This window comes from Ylistrum balloti, unplaced genomic scaffold (assembly GCF_031769215.1).
Source record: "Ylistrum balloti isolate Yb309-2 unplaced genomic scaffold, AGI_CSIRO_Ybal_v1 Utg369790, whole genome shotgun sequence".
Taxonomy (NCBI): Eukaryota; Metazoa; Mollusca; class Bivalvia; order Pectinida; family Pectinidae; genus Ylistrum; species Ylistrum balloti.
Genome location: NW_026781974.1, coordinates 1,426,396 through 1,448,720, shown reverse-complemented (window position 1 = coordinate 1,448,720; position 22,325 = coordinate 1,426,396). Strand labels below are relative to the sequence as shown.

Here is a 22,325-nt window from a genome sequence, read left to right as displayed (position 1 = left end):
AGGATAAATATTACCAAATTTTTATCACTATTTCCTGGCTGCACAGCATTTCAAACTTCACTGTAAAACTACACATTAATAGGACTTATCTGTAGATACTTACTTGGGTCGCCTCCATTACCAATAATGATAGGATCACTGTAAACACCTCCTGAGTTGGCGTATACAACAGAACTTGGCCGGCTTTTGTAACTGGGAGGAGCCATGATCACTGATCCATTGTAGTAAGTGTCACGGTCGTCCTCCAAATAGATTCCTTCTACACCCATATTGATGAGTTGTCTCACCTTGGGCAGGAACATGGAAAACAACGCCAAAGTGGCAACAATGAATAACCCAAACGCCAGACAGGCATCTCCAAACTGATGGCCATCATCCAGCTTCTTGTTGAGGCCACCAACCAGCCCCCAAGCGATCCAGATGGGGATGGAGAAACCCGCCACAATCCCAATAAAAACGCTTTCACGGTGATTTGTAATGATTCCATGGGCACGCATGGCAACAATGGTTGTTATGACAATAAGGAACATGACATAAACCAGGGATAATAAGTGGTTTTCAAACTCGCTGCGTACAAAGTTTTCCATGTCACCCCAGCCATGATCTACTGACCATGTAAAGTGGTTACAAACCCAGGCTACCTCTCCACCATTTGTCATCACCTTGACTGCCTCTGGAGGCACTTGGATTAGCCACTGGACATCGATGACCATTTGAACACCAACTGCGAAAATAAACATCAAGAACTGATAAATGCCCTTGAGATAATTTGGAGATTCGACGTCGCCTGGAATCAGTGACTCTGACGTTGTGGAGGTGAGAATGACCATCAGTTTAACTAGCAGTACAGAGTAAATAGTTGCATAGGAAACTCCGATTCCAAATCTGATGATTCCACAGGTAGCTTTCGTCGGGATGAACAGAAATGCAAAAAGCGTGAGGTAAGATAGGAAGATACCAAACAGCAACAGTTGTCCGAGCCACATCGTTCTCCACTGACGGCCTATTCGTGTTCCAAGCAGTTTGAAAAGAATGTAAATTTCAAACACAAGGACAGCCACACAGCCAACGCCAGCAAGAACCCCGAGAGCAATGATCCATTTCTGTCCAATGTCAAATCTGGTTCCATACTCATTGTCCATGCGTATGCTACTGGAGTACACACCTGTAAAGTGTTGACCAGCCATAAACCTTATGAATTTGTATTTCCCACCCTCAGTAGGGTCTGTTGTGGTCACCACTGGTGCCGCTGTTGTTCTGACAGTGGTGGTGCTGGGGGAGGGTGGCACTTCTCCACACACCAGACAGGGAGAATCCGGACAGGAGTTAGATAGGGCAGGCTGGGCGGCCATATTGAGTGGTGAACCAGAACCAGGTGCATACGTCCCAACCTACAACAGATTAAGTAACAGGAGATCAACACTAAAGTAAACAGCAGTGAACATATTACAGAACAAGAAAATATCTGTAGATATGTCTCTCCCAATAATATAATTATCCTTGTTTAGGTGATATCTGGAGGGTGGTTCATCAAACTCCCTTTAAATATCACCTAACTACCCTCCAGATATCACCTAACCTCCCTCCATATATCACCTAACCTCCCTCCACATATCACATAACCTTCCTTCAGATATTCAGTACATCACCTAACCTCCCTCAGCACATCACATAACCTCCCTCAGTACATCACCTAACCTCTCTCAGTACATCACCTAACCTCTCTCAGTACATCACCTAACCTTCCTCAGTACATCACCTAGCCTTCCTCAGTACATCACCTAACCTCCCTCAGTACATCACCTAACCTCTCTCAGTACATCACCTAACCTCCCTCAGTACATCACCTAACCTCTCTCAGTACATCACCTAACCTCTCTCAGTACATCACCTAACCTTCCTCAGTACATCACCTAACCTCCCTCCATATATCACCTAGCCTCTCTCAGTACATCACCTAACCTCCCTCAGTACATCACCTAGCCTGTCTTGGTATGTGTGTACCTACCTCTGTATATCCAGTACTGACTTGAAACTTGAGGATTCTGTAAGATATGTAGTTGTTTGCAAGCTCTCTATTATTAAAGAAGGTTGTGTCACCAATTGCTCCATAAATCCTTTGGCCTCTATTTTCCTGGTTCAACAAATTGGAACAGAGATCATATTTCCCACATGCAGCCAAGGCAGCCATTCTTACACCTTCAATGATGGACCTGACAGCTAGTATTGTATACGGGACGTAAACATCAGGTGTGTAGCGTCCTGTCAAACTGTCAGAAGCCTCGTTACAGGTGCGTTGTCCACACTGTAGCTTGTCATTCCAATAACCCTGAAACCATGGGTTCCAGGAGTTTGTGCTCGGCTTCACAGTGTTCAGGTACTGGTAAAACTTGGCTACATCAGTTGTCAGCTGGCCTGCAGGTGTGGTCAAATCAAGTGTGTATGCATTCACATATAAATTATCAGTGACAGCTGTATTATCAGCCCAGGAAGAAGTTCCTATGAAATACAAATTCTGTACCTTGGTGGTATCTCTAGTTTGAACAGCATTCAACAATTTTCTGGCATTTGCTGCATCAGCATAAACAACAACATATCGTGTGGCCTCCCTCTGAATGAGCTCATCAGCGATGGCTTCCAGCTGATCATCTGTGGCCATAACTGGCATCTCTGTCTCATAAACCATGCAAGTTCCCTCGAGTTTTGATTTAAGAGCCTCAAATCCACCACGACCATAAGAATTACCAAGGTAAACGCCAAGGACGTATCGTATATTCAGCGTTTGTAACATCTTTGCAATAATCGTAGCATCATGTTCATCAGATGGGACAGCTCTTAAGAAGAATGGATACATGTCAGGATCATTCAGATCTGGGGAGGTGGCCGCGTGGGTGACCTGAGTCTTGTTCATGTCCTTCAGTAACGTTGCCACAGCCATTGCCTCCGTACTCCTGTCTGGTCCAACATAAGCCAGCAGGTTTCGCGGTGAAACAGCATTCAAATTACCAAAACCAACTTTACATGTTTCAAAACTCAGAATGTTTTCAATGGTTTGTTCTACACGTGAACATGAATCAAGGGCTACTCCTCCAATGGAGATATTTTGTCCTGTGCCGTATTCCTTGATTGCCCAATGAAATGCTTCCATATTCAGAAGCCCACGTTCACGTATCGGAGCATCCTGACAGGAGTAAGCATCCAGCGCACGGTCATGGACTCCGAACAATCCTCCAATGTAATAGTGTTGGTTTGGCAGCTGGTTATCTGTAGGCACGAGACCAATATTTGTGTACTGGCAGCTACCGCCTGATCCAGACGGACATGTAAGTTGAGTCTGAATCAGTGTTACACTGGATACCAGCATCAGTATCAATACAGTTTCTACTTTGGTCACCTGGAAAAGACAATGTTGAGTATTCTTAAGATACTGATAATGTACTAGATTTATAGCATAATCCAAACTACATAATTCTCCAGCAATATTAACAAGCACATAATGAAAGTCAACAAATATGGCCTTAGCTAGTTCTTGGCATATCATAAAAAACTGCAGTATCTTACTACCAGGCATTAACTCATTGTCTCACACTGGCTCCTTGTCTGACATGGGCAAATTGGGGCAAATTGCCTGACATGGGCTAATTGTCTGACATGGGCTAATTGTCTGACATGGGCTAATTGCCTGACATGGGCAAATTGTCTGACATGGGCTAATTGTCTGACATGGGCTAATTGTCTGACATGGGCTAATTGCCTGACATGGGCTAATTGCCTGACATGGGCTAATTGCCTGACATGGGCTAATTGCCTGACATGGGCTAATTGCCTGACATGGGCTAATTGTCTGACATGGGCTAATTGCCTGACATGGGCTAATTGCCTGACATGACATGGGCTAATTGCCTGACATGGGCTAATTGTCTGACATGGGCTAATTGCCCGACATGGGCTAATTGCCCGACATGGGCTAATTGTCTAACATGGGCTAATTGTCTGACATGGGCTAATAGCCTGACATGGGCTAATTGTCTGACATGGGCTAATTGTCTGACATGGGCTATGACTTGTAATATTTATGAATAAAGGACCATAAATCTCGCTGTTACTGACTTGTAATCTCAATCAATAAAGACCCATAACTCTTGCTGTTACTGACTTGTTATAACCACAAATAAAGGGCCATAACTCTTGCTGTCATCGACTTGTAATATCCATCAATAAACGGCCATATCTTGTTGTTACTGACTTGTAACATCCATCAATAAAGGACAATAACTCTCGCTGTTACTGACTTGTAATATCCATCAATAAAGGGCCATAACTCTTGTTGTTACTGACTTGTAATATCCATCAATAAAGGGCCATAACTCTTGCTGTTACTGACTTGTAATATCCATCAATAAAGGGCCATAACTCCCACTGTAACTGACTTGTAATATCCATCAATAAAGGACAATAACTCTTAATGTTTTTGACTTGTAATATCCATCAATAAAGGGCCATAACTCTTGCTGTTTCTGACTTGTAATATCCATCGATAAAGGGCCATAACTCTTGCTGTTTCTGACTTGTAATATCCATCAATAAAGGGCCATAACTCTATCTGTTACCAACTTGACCTGAACGAAGACTGTGACTCCATTTCACCAACCCATCCTCAAATCCCTTACACTGACCTTATAGAAATGTTGTGCACATTAACTGTTTAACACTCAACAGGTCCAGAATCAAAATAATCCTAACACACTTTTAGGATCAGACAGGAAATATTTCACCCATGGTTTGAGAAGTTTTTGTTTGGCATACAAAGTGTGGAAAATCAATGATTAAAACAATTTTATCATAGAAAAAACAGGAAGTGCCGTTTTTTGTCTTTCAAGGCATTTTTTTTTTCTCAATTTAAATAAAATGCTACTTGGCTTGTTTTGTTTTGTTTTTTTTTATCAAATTTTTTTTTCTGAATACTCCATGCCTACTTCCATTTGCCCTATATGCACTTTGGACATGCAGCTTTTTCTGCGATGGTAGTTAATAGTAATTAATTTTCGAAAATATTTTACCACAAACAGTGAGATCTTGGGCAATTCTGTGGAAATGATAAATTTCAATGCATTTTAGAAAAAAATTCACATCTAATATTTGTGTTTTAGACACCTAGATTGGCTTCATGATTATCTATATATATAATTATACTTGTATACAAATTTATTTACTGTATTCTTATTAACTAACAACAAAAATCTAGAGTGTTTAACTCCAGATATGACCCTGTCGTAAGAACACGTCAGTCTCTGGAGCTGTGCTATCTGAACGGTATCACATGGTGTATCTGTATAGATAAACAATCTGAACGATATCACATGGTGTATCAGTATCACATGGTGTATCTGTATATATAAACAATCTGAACGATATCACATGGTGTATCTGTATAGATAAACAATCTGAACGGTATCACATGGTGTATCTGTATAGATAAACAATCTGAACGATATCACATGGTGTATCTGTATAGATAAACAATCTGAACGGTATCACATGGTGTATCTGTATAGATAAACAATCTGAACGATATCACATGGTGTATCTGTATAGATAAACAATCTGAACGATATCACATGGTGTATCTGTATAGATAAACAATCTGAACGATATCACATGGTGTATCTGTATAGATAAACAATCTGAACGGTATCACATGGTGTATCTGTATAGATAAACAATCTGAACGATATCACATGGTGAATCTGTATAGATAAACAATCTGAACGATATCACATGGTGTATCTGTATAGATAAACAATCTGAACGATATTCCACATGGTGTATCTGTATAGATAAACAATCTGAACGATATCACATGGTGTATCTGTATAGATAAACAATCTGAACGATATCACATGGTGTATCTGTATAGATAAACAATGTATCTGAACGATATCACATATCACATGTGTATCTGTATAGATAAACAATATGAACGATATTACATGGTGTATCTGTATAGATAAACAATCTGAACGATATCACATGGTGTATCTGTATAGATAAACAATCTGAACGATACCACATGGTGTATCTGTATAGATAAACAATCTGAACGGTATCACATTGTGTATCTGTATAGATAAACAATCTGAACGATATCACATGGTGTATCTGTATAGATAAACAATCTGAACGGTATCACATGGTGTATCTGTATAGATAAACAATCTGAACGGTATCACATGGTGTATCTGTATAGATAAACAATCTGAACGATATCACATGGTGTATCTGTATAGATAAACAATCTGAACGGTATCACATGGTGTATCTGTATAGATAAACAATCTGAACGATATCACATGGTGTATCTGTATAGATAAACAATCTGAACGATATCACATGGTGTATCTGTATAGATAAACAATCTGAACGGTATCACATGGTGTATCTGTATAGATAAACAATCTGAACGGTATCACATGGTGTATCTGTATAGATAAACAATCTGAACGATATCACATGGTGTATCTGTATAGATAAACAATCTGAACGATATCACATGGTGTATCTGTATAGATAAACATTCTGAACGATATCACATGGTGTATCTGTATAGATAAACAATCTGAACGATATCACATGGTGTATCTGTATAGATAAACAATCTGAACGATATCACATGGTGTATCTGTATAGATAAACAATCTGAACGATATCACATGGTGTATCACTATATTACACACTGTTTCTGGAGTTCAGACGTTTGCTCTTCAGAGAGAAACAATCTGAACGATATCACATGGTGTATATCAACATATCACATGGTGTATCTGTATAGATAAACAATCTGAACGATATCACATGGTGTATCTGTATAGATAAACAATCTGAACGATATCACATGGTGTATCTATATAGATAAACAATCTGAACGGTATCACATGGTGTATCTGTATAGATAAACAATCTGAACGATATCACATGGTGTATCTGTATAGATAAACAATCTGAACGATATCACATGGTGTATCTGTATAGATAAACAATCTGAACGATATCACATGGTGTATCTGTATAGATAAACAATCTGAACGATATCACATGGTGTATCTGTATAGATAAACAATCTGAACGATATCACATGGTGTATCTTTATAGATAAACAATCTGAACGATATCACATGGTGTATCTGTATAGATAAACAATCTGAACGATATCACATGGTGTATCTGTATAGATAAACAATCGGAACGGTATCATATGGTGTATCTGTATAGATAAACAATCTGAACGATATCACATGGTGTATCTGTATAGATAAACAATCTGAACGGTTTCACATGGTGTATCTGTATAGATAAACAATCTGAACGATATCACATGGTGTATCTGTATAGATAAACATCTGAACGATATCACATGGTGTATCTGTATAGATAAACAATCTGAACGGTATCACATGGTGTATCTGTATAGATAAACAATCTGAACGATATCACATGGTGTATCTGTATAGATAAACAATCTGAACGGTATCACATGGTGTATCTGTATAGATAAACAATCTGAACGATATCACATGGTGTATCTGTATAGATAAACAATCTGAACGATATCACATGGTGTATCTGTATAGATAAACAATCTGAACGATATCACATGGTGTATCTGTATAGATAAACAATCTGAACGGTATCACATGGTGTATCTGTATAGATAAACAATCTGAACGATATCACATGGTGTATCTGTATAGATAAACAATCTGAACGATATCACATGGTGTATCTGTATAGATAAACAATCTGAACGGTATCACATGGTGTATCTGTATAGATAAACAATCTGAACGATATCACATGGTGTATCTGTATAGATAAACAATCTGAACGATATCACATGGTGTATCTGAACGGTATCACATGTGTATCTGTATAGATAAACAATCTGAACGATATCACATGGTGTATCTGTATAGATAAACAATCTGAACGGTATCACATGGTGTATCTGTATAGATAAACAATCTGAACGGTATCACATGGTGTATCTGTATAGATAAACAATCTGAACGGTATCACATGGTGTATCTGTATAGATAAACAATCTGAACGATATCACATGGTGTATCTGTATAGATAAACAATCTGAACGGTATCACATGGTGTATCTGTATAGATAAACAATCTGAACGATATCACATGGTGTATCTGTATAGATAAACAATCTGAACGATATCACATGGTGTATCTGTATAGATAAACAATCTGAACGATATCACATGGTGTATCTGTATAGATAAACAATCTGAACGATATCACATGGTGTATCTGTATAGATAAACAATCTGAACGATATCATATGGTGTTTCTGTATAGATAAACAATCTGAACGGTATCACATGGTGCATCGGTATAGATAAACAATCTGAACGATATCACAAGGTGTATCTGTATAGATAAACAATCTGAACGATATCACATGGTGTATCTGTATAGATAAACAATCTGAACGATATCACATGGTGTATCGGTTTAGATAAACAATCTAAACGATATCGCATGGTGTATCTGTATAGATTAACAATCTGAAAGATATCACATGGCGTATCTGTATAGATAAACAATCTGAACGATTTCACATGGTGCATATGTATAGAAAAAAACTGTTAGGATTACTACCTTGTTCACTCTGTGTTAAATATAAAGTACACTACCTTGTTCACTCTGTGTGCACTATAAAGTACACTACCTTGTTCACTCTATGGGCACTACAAAGTACACTACCTTGTTCAACGAATAAGTAATACCTTTAGTTCGAGAAGCCAATTTCACTTATTAGAATCGATGGTAACAAATATTTATAGTTTAGGTCGAATGACCTACTTTCTTTTTTTTCTGTGTGTTTACTGGTCCGTGAACAGCCTGGGTAATTTTGAGTCCAGGTTTCCATGATACATCACCTCACCAAGATTAACCCATGAACCATGTTTGAAGATCTAATGACTTGTAGTGTAGGAGATAGAACCCGGACAAACATTTTTTTCTGTGATGTAAGTCAAATGACAACAGGTGGGTCATAATAACGTACTTTCGGTTGATGACACACTGCCTTACTTATATAAATCTATGTCTATATATGAAGTTTCAGTGACGAACATTTTCTATTATGTAGGTCAATGGTCACAGTGACCTACTTTGGGTTCATACACCGCCTCACTTGGTTTTACTCACGGCCCTAGAATGAAGTGACACTAAGTGAAGGGAATAAAACAGAACATGATGATGTGGACGGACGGTAAAGAAAGTCTCTCCTTCCAAACAAATAACATGCGGTCTGGTCATGACTACCATTTCTCACTGTCTTATGACAACCACACTATAACCAGACAAAACATCGTAATAAGATATCAACGCCACTGGGTTTTTTTCTGTTGATAGATACAGGAAAAAATTCTGATATTTTACAGTGATGTTTTTTCCCGTGGTTGATATTTACTTGTACGTTCTATATGTAGTGGTAAGTCTGTGAGTGTACAGCTGTTTTATACCCAAAATACATTAAATATCAAATGTATTATATCATCAATCGTAGATATCATTGACCAATGGCCTAGATACCTTGTCTTTTGGTTTTTTTCTTCGGCTGTGGAGAAGGGTGACACAAATATAGAACTAATGACACTGACTAGTTGAGTTGCTCAGTAGAGCTGAAATATTGAGTTGTCAGTAGAACTGAGTTGTTCAGTAGATCTGAATTATTGAGTTGTAAGTAGAGCTGAAGTATTGAGTTGCTCAGTGGAGCTGGCTTGTTGAGTTGTCAGTAGAGATGACTTGTTGAGTTGCTCAGTGGAGCTGACTTATTGAGTTGTCAGTAGAGATGACTTACTGAGTTGGTCAGTAGAGCTGACTTATTGAGTTGCTCAGTAGAGCTGACTTGTTGAGTTGTCAGTAGAGCTGACTTGTTGAGTTACTCAGTAAAGCTGAATTATTGAGTTGTAAGTAGAGCTGAATTATTGAGTTACTCAGTAGAGCTGACTTATTGAGTTGTCAGTAGAGCTGACTTATTGAGATGTCAGTGGAGCTGACTTATTGAGTTGTCAGTGGAGCTGACTTGTTGAGTTGTAAGTAGAGCTGACTTATTGAGTTGTCAGTAGAGCTGACTTATTGAGATGTCAGTGGAGCTGACTTATTGAGTTGTCAGTAGAGCTGACTTGTTGAGTTGTCAGTAGAGCTGACTTATTGAGTTGTCAGTAGAGCTGACTTATTGAGTTGTCAGTAGAGCTGAGTGGAGCTGACTTGTTGAGTTGTCAGTAGAGCTGACTTATTGAGTTGTCAGTAGAGCTGACTTATTGAGTTGTCAGTAGAGCTGACTTATTGAGTTGTCAGTAGAGCTGACTTATTGAGTTGTCAGTGGAGCTGACTTATTGAGATGTCAGTGGAGCTGACTTATTGAGTTGTCAGTGGAGCTGACTTATTGAGTTGCTCAGTGGAGCTGACTTGTTGAGTTGCTTATTGGAACTGACTTCCTCCTTTGAACTTTTCACGGAGTCTCCGTATAAATATTTCTTTTATTCATATTGTGCCCTAGTTTTATTTAATTTGTGTTTGTGTTATGATTCCGTTTCTATTATCAATGTTACTGTATACAGCCGTATTATCAGGCGTCTATCATACTTACCCAATGTTTTATCTTACTGAAAAAAACCAGCGCATTTTTTCTTATATTGTCTTTAAGTTCGGTATTAAGATATTAATTGCTAAACTTTCTAGAGAATGTCGTTTTTGTCTAATATTGCTATCATGTTGATAATTATGGTTCACAACGAGTTCCGCTATAGGACTGCCAGAGTTACCCCCCTTAACCTTGCGGAAGAAATTGGCAAAATATTATATGGAAATATACTGATACATATAACCTACCATAGCCGTATTGATTATTATTTCGTTTCCGTGGTAAAATTTGTGATATTTGTATTATCCCGTCTCCTAACTGTATTACAACTGTATGATATGGATGTACTTGTGATATTTGTATTATCCCGTCTCCTAACTGTATTACAACTGTTTGCTATAGATGTACTTGTGATATTTGTATTGTTCCGTCTCCTGACTGTATTACAACTGTATGATATGGATGTACTTGTGATATTTGTATTGTTCCGTCTCCTAACTGTATTACAGCTGTATGATATGGATGTACTTGTGATATTTGTATTGTTCCGTCTCCTAGCTATATTACAGCTGGATGATATGGATGTACATGTGATATTTGTATTGTTCCGTCTCCTAGCTGTATTACAGCTGTATGATATGGATGTACTTGTGATATTTGTATTGTTCCGTCTCCTGACTGTATTACAACGGTATGATACTTGTGATGTTTGTATTGTCTCGTCTCCTGACTGTATTACAACTGTATGATATGATGTACTTGTGATATTTGTATTGTTCCGTCTCCTAACTGTATTACAACTGTTTGCTATAGATGTACTTGTGATATTTGTATTGTTCCGTCTCCTGACTGTATTACAACTGTATGATATGATGTACTTGTGATATTTGTATTGTTCCGTCTCCTGACTGTATTACAATTGTATGATATGGATGTACTTGTGATATTTGTTTTGTCCCGTCTCCTAACTGTATTACAACTGTATTATATACATGTACTTGTGATATTTGCATTTTCCCGTCTCATAAATGCAATACAACTGCATGATATATATGTACTTGTGTCCGGACGGACGGGCGTACTTGTGTCCGGACGTATGTACTTATACACGTGTACGTTAGTATGTGTAGTCATGATTTTAAATGAACTACGACCAGACGAAACGAAAGCAGCCAATCACCGTCCTACACGTCAATCGCAAATTAGTATCCTGAAGTGATAAGTCTAAATCCTTGGTGAAACCAGACAGACAGACAAACAGACAAAAAGGGTGTGGGTGCGCGCGCGAAACGAGTTTTTTTTCACGCAAAAGGTTTACTTTCAAGCGACAGAATTTGCACATCACGACAGAAAACTCTCCATGTCGTCATTATTCTCAACATGTGCGCCTATAGGTTACAAATAATTGTATTTCAACTACATTTCAAATTCTTCATGGATTTAGTCCTAATGACACGGTGCTGATGAAACTGTACATTCAAAGTTTGTAGCTGGGTTAAGTTCGTACGTTTTGTTTCGTTTTCTTTTTACAATATAACAATTTTACAGGGGAAAATTCTTGATACGTGTTATAAGAAAGCAATGCTTAATTATTCTCAAACAACCTGATATCTTACATCTAACTCATGTCTTTTTGAAATGTATAAATCTTCATTGTTTCATATAGGATCCCAAAATACATTTGACACAACGTGATCGTAATAAACACGTTTAACAATCATTGGCGAGATCTTGTCCAATTTTGTGCATTCTTTATTTAAAAAAAAAATCTATGGAATGCGTATCCGTGACACATATTGAAAATATGGGGCATGTACACCAGACCAACAGATGAGCTCAGCCTTTCCATGTCATATGTGCGTCAGTTCCTCATTGTCTCGAGTATTCTGATATCCCGTTAAATCCGAGTCATGAGTATTCTGATATCCCCTTAAATCTGAGTCCCGAGTGTTCTAACATCCTTTTAAATCTACTCTCTGACTATTCTGACATCATACTAAATCTCAACTTTGAGTATTCAAGCATCCTATATAGTCTGACACCTAAGTATTCTGACATCATGTTAAATCACATTCCGGAATTTTCCGACACATATACAACAGAAAATATATAAAAACAGAAAAAACAAAGTATAAATATAATTTTATGTATTTTATTGCTGATTAAATGGAAAACATACAATACACAGAGATAGAGTTACAGTATAATTTAATATAAACAGTTACTTTTAAAAAGGAGATTATCCAAAGGTATTGACTAAAAATATTAAACAGAAATGTTGATTTTTACCACTGTTTTCCCTCGGAGGAATCAGCAATGTTTTTACACATTAAAGTATATGTCATTTTGATTTTTACACACACATACGTTGTTTACAAAGTTGAGGTTTTTTAATGTAAAACCAATTTTCATGATGTAATACTTACCATAACTTTAGTATGCAAATACAGTACCTACACCCATCTTTGTATCCCAACAACAAAAGATTCAAAAGAAAAACAATCCCGCCCTCCCTACGCCATGAGCCATCACGGCAGGAACGCAGAGTGATCTCCCTTCCTCTAATAACCTTTATGGCGTAAACCCCACAGAGGGGCAGCCAGGCAGATAAGGAAGAGGGGAGGATAGGGTGGGACTCCATAAAGTTATGGTAAGTATTACATCATGAAAATTGGTTTTACATTAAAAAACCTCAATTTCATTTCAGTAATAATTACCATAACTTTAGTATGCGAATTCGTCTTACCGTAGTGGTGACTAGAAGCCAGGCAGCCCCTTCAGCACAACCAAAGTAGTAGGGAGGGAGAACAGAGTGCTAAAGTGAAGGAAGGGACCTCTCTGTGAAAGAGCAGGTGTACCCACATGCCGCCGTACGGAAAGACATGGCCCGGGGCTAACGAGGAGGCCCAGCCACTGACTATGCCACCACCAAAGGTCCCAATGAATACAGGCCTTCTGAGTGGGAAGCTAGGGATCACAGATAAAAATCTGTTAAGGTATCCCTGCCCTGCCAGAATACTGCAGACATGACCTCCTGAAAGGAGGACTCATTGAGAGAAGGGCCCAGGATGAAGCAAGGGCCTTGACCTCGTGAGACCGCGCTTTCACTCTCGCCCGAGCCAGATCATCAAAATGCTCGTAAGCATACTAAATCACCTGGCAAACCCACCTGGAAACCGACTGGGAGGAGATATCTCGTTGCCCCTGTTTAATGGGCAAAACAGACGGGATCGAGAGCCCCGCCCCCCCCCCCCCCCCCCCCCCCCCCCTGGTTTTATCAAGATAAAACCTAAGAGCCCGACAAGGACAAAGCAACCTATCTCGCTCCTCCGAGCTAGTCACAGCCAGGATCCTGATGGGATCGTGCGAGAACCCCGGAACCTGATTCTTCGCTAAAAACAACTCTATTCATAGCAAAGCCTCTGATTAGGGCAGAAAGAGAGGAGGACTAACCGATCTCCTTCCTGCCATAACAAGCAAGAACTCTGGCAATAGCTGTACGATAGCTAGCAATAGTGCCAGGTGGCAGATAGCGGTACCTAAACAGAGAGATTAGGAATTCCGCAATCAAATGCAGAGGCTTCGAATGAATAAGCTTCCTTGCCGACACACCAATCACAGAAGATCATCCAACGTGACTGGTAGACGGCAGAAGAGGAAGCCCTGATTGATTGCTCAATGCAATCTGACACCTCTTGAGAAAAGCCTGCCTTGGCGTGGCTTCCAGAGATAGCCTCAGCGCGTGAAGGTGGAGGATCTCTGGTCAAGAGTGTGTCGTTCTGGGCCAAGGCTGGCGAAGGAGATTCGGTCTGGTGGGGAGAGCCAAGGGCTCCTCCACCAGAAACGACAAGAGCTCCTGAAACCAAGCTTGCCTCGGCCACAGAGGGGCTCTCAGAAGTAAGGAGCAGTGATGCTCCCAGAACTTCTGTAGAACCCTGCCCACCAGGTTGAAGGGAGGGAATGCATATGCATACGTCCCTTCCTATTCCAGAGAAAGGGCGTCCACAGCCCACGCCTTACGGTCTGGGACCGGGGAGACGAAGGTTAGCAGCTGGTTGTTCAGGGAAGTGGCAAACAGGTCTATAATAGGTCTGTCCCACGCCTGACAATTCCCCTTGAAAATCAAGGGACACAGCTGCCATTCCGTCAACACCGGCTGGTGGCGCCTGGAGAGTGGCCACCAACACACTCAGCCTGCCAGAAAGATGCTTGACCGCTATGGTCAACTGCATGTCCTGGCAGAGAAGATGGATGTGGATGGAGAGGGCACACAGGACATGAGACCTGGTGGCCCCTGTCTCTCCAGATACGCGACAACTGTTGTCGGTAGCCACACTTTGGACTGCAGGATACCCCTAAAGGACTGCAGAGCCAAATGAACAGTCTCATCTCGAGTACACTGATGTGCTCCGAGAGTTATTCGCCAGACCACTCCCCCATCGAGGTAAGCTCACATTCCTGTCATGAACGCGTCCATGAACAGGATCATAGAGGGGATAGGCTTGGTCAGAGGTACCCCGTGGAAAACGTTCTCCTGAATGGTCCACCAGCAAGAGAACTCCCTGACCGACTGGGTAAGCGGGATCCAGGCCTCCTGGATGACGGAACCCAGTCAGACAGGAGGAACATCTGGAGAGGTCCGATGTGAATCCTCCCTAGGGGGACCACATATGCCAAGGAGTTGAGATACCCCAGAAAACTGAGGAACCAATGTACCTGGACAAGCGACCAAGTGATGAAAGTCATAGCCAGAGCCCTGACCTTCTCAAACTTCTCCAGAGGTGGAAGGGCTAAGCCCCGAACCATGTCAAAATGGTTCCCCAGGAAGAAGAAGTCCTAATATGAAGGAACCTCTGACTTCTCTCTGGAAGGAATGAAGCCGACTCTGAGCAAGAGTTTCAGGACCAGACGAGTGTCCTTCACTAACGATTCCCACACCAAAAGAGGCATGAGGGAGTCGTCGAAATAGATGTGGACGTCTATTCTGCAGGAGTGAAGGAAACACCAGCAGCAACTTGGTGAACACCAAAGGAGCTGTCGTGAGCCCCAAGGGCATCTCTGCCTTGGCAGCATGGTCCCTACTTCCTCCTGGAGCACCCGTGCCCTTTCTGAATCCCCGGGAGGAGGAAAGAAACAAAAACGGCCAGGAGGCGAGGGACGAATCCTGAAGAAGGGGAATACCTAGACCCTCCCTGACCACCGACAAAAGCCCAAGCGTCCTCTGTAATATCCTGCCACTAGGAAAGGAAAGCAGAGAGACGTCCGCCCACAGGGAGTTCCGGATGGGGCAGATCGAGCCCCTGCCAGACCAGAGAATCGTCTGCCCACCCGGAGCCTGAGCCTGCAGGAGAAGGACATGAGCCCGGGAAAGGAGAACCACCGTCCACCCGGCCATACCCTTCGCCTTTCGCGGCCAAGAAGCAGAAATAGTCAGGAACCCTTCTTCTTGCCCCCAGGAGGTTTCTTACCCTTCCTACCCTTCCCCTTGTTGCCGTTGAAGTGAGGTTGGGACTTGGGCTGTGCAGAAAACTGAGCAGCCGAAGACTTCGCCTTCTTCTTAGGAGGCACTGACCCCTGCGAGGCACTGGCCTTCTCAGCCTGAAACCTCTTCACCAGAAGTGCTGAGGCGACCGAGTCCTCCTTCATATCCTTCTGAACCCAAGGAAGAGCTCCCCTGAACAGGGTAGAGCCCTAGAAGGGGGCATTCAACAAGCGGAAACGGTAGGGTTACTGGACTGGGCGGAATTTCAGAACTGAAAACTGCCTAGCCAACACGGCATTGACGAGCAGAGAACCTGCAAGGCTGCCGTGTCCTGTATGTCGGCTGTTCTGTCTCGGATAACCGACACTCAGGCAAATCGGATACCCTGTATAGACAAACTGTCAGGAAGTCTATGTATGACAGAACTTGGATGGAGAGGTGCAACATTCTCTCCATCCTGTGGTGCTCTTTGGGATCGAGCACCACCTGGTCCACTGATTTGCCGGGCCAGGCAGCCAGCTGTCTCAACTCCAGCTGTGCTGGTTGAGAGGCCAGCTGCCCATCATGTGTGGCATAGTCGGAAGCTGAAGCCTCCGACAATTCACCAACACTGAGCTGCAGACCGACAAACCCGAGAGCACGGGTAGAGAAGGAGTCCTTCTCTAAAACCGGAGCCCGGGCCGTGGCCAGAACCGAAGACATGATATTGCCTTCTGGCAGAGACCGATCTGAGCGAACGGAAGCCCGAGGAGCCACCAGGGAACCCAGAAGGATGGTGGATTCAGGCGCCGACGATGCTGAGGCGGTGGGCAAACCTCCGCCCTGAGAATCCGGGAGATGTTGGCCCGGAGGACCCGCATCCCAGAAAGCACATGCTGAGCCTCAGCTTCAGCAGTCTCAGGGCCATCTTCCCCTTGTGAACCCTCTTGGCCCAGGAGAAAGATGAATGACATCGTCTTCCTCTGCCGAGCCCGCACCCTCGATGTCCATCTCCTCCTCAATAGAGACCGAAGTCCCCTTGGGAGGAACAGGGGCCGCCAGAGGAGCCATCTCCGCAGAGGGGAACTCCTCTTTATGGCATTTGGACGCAGCGCGACCAACAGCTGTAGCTGTAGGCTTGGGTCGGAGACCCGAAGCCGACCCCTGGGAACAGGAGACCGACGGGTCCGCGCTGGAGGCGGAAGTCCTTAAGGTCTGGCAAACCTTTATAGGACCGGCCAACAAGGCCCCCGAAGTAGCAGAACATTGGGGGGATTCCGCACTGCTATAACATCTCCTAGAGGAGAGACCAACCCCTATGGGTTCCACGAGTGAAGACCCATGGGGTAAAAACCCAAACCCCTGAGGGAATGGGAACGGTCCAGCGGGCCGGGAGTGACCCCAGAACTGGCCAAGATGGCCTGCCTGAGTCTGGGGCTGGACATCCTGTCCAAAGGACCAGGATGAACCGCCACTCCCACCAGGTGGAAACCCAGACATGTACAGGCTAAGCCCGTAACTGCTGAGTAACTGTTGGTACCCAAAACCATCCGCAGGTTGGCCTGGGCGACCCAGGAATAAGTGCCCGCAGGCACCCCTACTCCCTGAGCCCGGGGGAAAGGGAGACCGGAAACCGGACTCCTGGCCTGAAGCCCCAAACCCTTGGAGGAAAACCCCCTGGGAAACCCTGCACTGGGAAATCTGGATTGGGACGGAAGTCCCAGAGCCAGAAGCCTGTGAGGGTGGGAAAACAGACCCCGCGCTGACACCAGGATTAGTGAACTCAAGTGTCACTAATCCCCGTAGCCACAGACAATCCTGACAAAAAGTCTGTGGCCCCTGAACCTATACCCGAAGGCACAGTTCCGGAGTCAAAGCGGCCCCCACCAACGACGCCACCTGGCGTGCCGAGGTCCCTGAAGGAATCAGAGACCTCGACCGGAAGTCCCTTTCCGACGGTAACACCGCCGCCTATCGAGAGCTACCGGCCAATTCGACCCTTGACTGCGCCGAGTCAGGGTCGGGCTGCCCCCCCCCTACTCCAGGACGCACCTGGACAGGGGGAGCCACCCCCTGCTGAAGGGCGGAGCTCGGTGGAACGAGAGCACCCCCAGCAGGAACGCTCTGGTTCAGAACTTCAGGAGGGAGGTCTTAAAAAGCTTACTTCCCTTACCGGAAGAAGAGGACGAATCCCTCTTCCGGCGGAAAGTTAGCTGGAAAGGCATGGGAGCCTAAGCAGCAGACTCCATGTGCAAACAAAGTTCACATAGTGAGGTCTGGCTGTAATGTCGGCAAATGGGACAGGTATCATGGGGTTCCCATTATCTATAGAAATAGGAACATCCATGCGCTGACCCCCGACGTAAACCCGGCACCTTTATCCAGCATCGAAACAATAAAAAATTGTAACAATGAAAACAAGGATAAAAAGTTTTCTAACAATCAAAAAACTACGAACGAGATCATAAAACCTACCGTACGCAGCAAGATTGTACTGCAAAAAAAAAGAAAACGGTCGTACAAAACGGCCGACAAAGCAGCAAGAAAACAATTTCAACTTCACGAAAATCCGAGTGACGAGACAAGTAGTCACTCACTCGAACACGCGGAGTAAAAACACGGCCGGAAACGAAGTTCTCGAACAATCAAAAAACTACGAACGAGAGCACAAAGCCTACCGTACGCAGCAAGATTGCACTGCATAAATAAAACGGCCGTACAACACGGCCGACAAAGCAGCAAGAAAACAAATTCCAACTTCACGCAAATCCGAGCAACGAGACAAGTAGTCACGCACTCGAATACGTGGAGGAAAAAACGGCCGGAAATACGGTCAAAATAAACAAATGACAATACTTAATTTCACAATATAAGTTGGGAGATGGGTTTATAGACTACTAATAGAGTAACAATATACTCAAACGACAATGGCAGTACGAAGAGAAGGAGTAAGAAAAGCACTTAGCTCAGACACCTCCGCACTCGTCGGCAGCCATAAAGGTAAGAGGAAGGGAGATCACTCTGCGTTCCTGCCGTGATGGCTCATGGATCGTAGGGAGGGCGGGATTGTTTTTCTTTTGAATCTTTTGTTGTTGGGATACAAAGATGGGTGTAGGTACTGTATTTGCATACTAAAGTTATGGTAATTATTACTGAAATGAAATCCAATATTCGTTAGGCTCCATAAAATAGCAAAGCTCACATATTGTAGCAAAAGGATGAGCAATTTTATATCTGGTGGGTGTATTTTTTTAATTAATTATTTTTCTAGATGACTGTAAAGTTTTATATATGGAGTTTTGTATAGGTTTTTCTTTTTTATCTAGATGGGTGTGCAGTTTTATATCTGGAGGGTGTACAATTTTATATCTGGAGGGTGTACAGTTTTATATCTGGAGTGGTGTACAGTTTTATATCTTGAGGGTGTACAATTTTATATCTGGAGGGTGTACAGTTTTATATATGGAGTGGTGTAAAGTTTTATACCTGGAGTGGTGTACAGTTTTATATTTGGAGTGGTGTAAAGTTTTATATCTTGAGTGGTGTACAATTTTATATCTGGAGGGTGTACAATTTTATATCTGGAGTGGTGTACAGTTTTATATCTGGAGGGTGTACAGTTTTATATCTTGAGTGGTGTACAATTTTATACCTGGAGGGTGTACAGTTTTATATCTGGAGAGTGTACAATTTTATATCTGGAGGGTGTACAATTTTATATCTGGAGTGGTGTACAATTTTATATCTGGAGGGTGTAGATTTTTATATCTGGAGGGTGTACAATTTTATATCTGGAAGGTGTACAATTTTATATCTGGAGGGTGTACAATTTTATATCTTGAGGGTGTACAATTTTATATCTGGAGGGTGTACAGTTTTATATCTGGCGGGTGTATTTTTTTTCTTTTTTTTTATCTAGATGAGTGTACAGTTTTATATCTTTAGGGTTGTACAATTTTGTGCCTGGAGGGATGTATAAATTTAAATCTGGAACAGTGTGCCATTTTATATCTGGAGGGATGTACAATTTTGTATGTGGATGTTCAACTTTATATATTTGGAGTGAATTTTTTCCAAGCCATTCCTTCCTCATTGATAAATGTCTTGTACTTACATTACACTACTATCAATGCATGAAATGTGTGAGAAATATATGATTTTTCCATGGTAACATCACATAAACTGATGGCACAATCATATTGTGAATGGTGACATTTTCAGCATAAAACATGTCTGTACTAGCCTTCCCCATAGGTATGGCAGATTAGATTTTCGTTTGAGAATTAGAAACTGAAACTGCATTTGTATGTAGATTGATTACTGTAACAGTTTACTGTATACAATGTGGATTTTATTATCACTATTATGTATTGGATGGATTTTTCAAATTTTATAAGTTGGTTTCTTTACTTTGCCAGAAAAACAAAATGGCTGTCAGGTAGCCATCTATGATTATGACATTGAATGCTTGTCAGTTTTTTCTGGGAAGTACTGGATTTGTCTCACTCAAATTTTGTAGGTTGTTCCCCTTGATCCGTTGTTGTGCCCATTTGATTTTGGGACTAAGTAGAAAAAACAAAATGGCTGACAGGTGGCCATCTCAGATTTTGATAAGGGTAGTTTTTATCTCAATTTCTTAATACTGGATGGATCTTTCTCAAATTTTATTTTTATGTTCCTCTTGGTCCCATTTTATGTCCTTTTGATTTTAAAATTGATCAGATAAACTAAATGGCTGACAGGCAGCCATCTTGGATTTTGACCATGAAAGATTGTTGTTGCACTTTTGTGAGAAATACTAGATAGATATTTTTCAAATTTTATATGTAGGTTTTCCTCGGCACTGAGTTTTTCCCTTTTTTTTAATTTTTGGATGATCAGAAAAAGTTAAATGGCAGAGAGGTGACAATGTAATTATTTCAATTCCTTAGAGGAATTTTCAAATTTCAAGTAATTAATCACAAGAACAGAAGAAGGAATAGAAAAGGGAAAAGTATGAATAACGACCAAACAATAGTTAAGATCATTCTGAGATCTTTTGTTCCAGATTCAGATTTGCTATGTATACATAGATACAAGTTTGTATATTGTACATTGTATAGTGCATAATGAGGGTATGGTGTGCTTATAAAAACACCAAAGCTATTTCCAAGGAAAAGGTTTCACATGAAAGGTGTTGAGATGTGCTAACAGAAAATACAATCTGAATTTGAAGTAGAAAAAAAAAACAATATTTCATACTGGCTGAGGTTGTTGAAAGCAAAAAGATTGAAGTCTTTAGTATTTTATTTTGTAGATTTATAAAGTTGAGAAAACTTTTTTATACAGTATAATGATTAATTTTATGGAGAATTTATTTTATTAATTATTTTTGGTTGTTCTTTTGGATTTATTTGTCAGCAGGTGACATATGGTAAACAAATAAAATTTGACATGGATTATAGTACTAGTGGGTAAAGTTAGTAAGATTTATTGGAGAAATCAAGTGGGAAGGAAAATGCAGATTTTTGTAAAACGCAAGAAATTTGGGCCCCATGAAAACATATGATTTTATAGTAATTAAACTATTAATTGCTAACTTTAATTAAATACACTTACGCTCAAGGGTGATAGAGGTGCTATTTGGCCATGTGAATATATTTTGTATCTTCCGTTAAGGCTGTATACTATCTGCCTAATACATTTACAGAGTTATTTCCCTTAAAATGGTTAAGTTTTCCTTGAATGGTTATAAAAATATATATTATCAGATGAACAAGCTTTTAAATATAAGTTAACTTTTTTAACAAGCTGTGTATTCAAGCTATAAATGGTAGTAAATCTACATGTTTATTTATATTGAACTGCAACAAACCAAAGGGAGGTAACTTATGTACAGTTAAGTCATAAAGCTGTAATATTATGGACTGAAATACTAACTGATTACATCCATTAGTCTCAACTCAGATGTAAATGGATGTAAAGATGCTGATGAACTCCTTATCTAAGCATTTTTAGCTATAGAGGAAAAAACGAGTCTCTTTCAATTGTAATCACTTTCTTATGTATTCATCATTGTCTGATTCTAAAACAGGCTTTCTCTGACTTTATCTAGGAGCCCATGCTATGTATTGTGCCTGTAAATACGTTTTTATGTGAAGAACATGACTAGAATCTAAAATCAATTACATTGCTTTCTTATCATAATATGAAAAAAGA

The 22,325-nt window shown here is 41.2% G+C and overlaps 1 protein-coding gene across 1 annotated transcript in view; it reads right to left on the bottom strand.

Moving 5' to 3' along the window:
• The window catches only part of LOC132544322 (metabotropic glutamate receptor 2-like), a 39,024-nt gene that overhangs the window by 1,447 nt on the left and 15,252 nt on the right, over positions 1 to 22,325 (bottom strand). Inside the window, exons 2-3 of the mRNA XM_060207899.1 lie at positions 2,009 to 3,394; positions 104 to 1,391 (exon numbers count right to left, since the gene is read on the bottom strand). Of these exons, the coding sequence (XP_060063882.1) occupies positions 104 to 1,391; positions 2,009 to 3,394 (2,674 nt within the window). The remainder of the gene's footprint in view (positions 1 to 103; positions 1,392 to 2,008; positions 3,395 to 22,325) is intronic.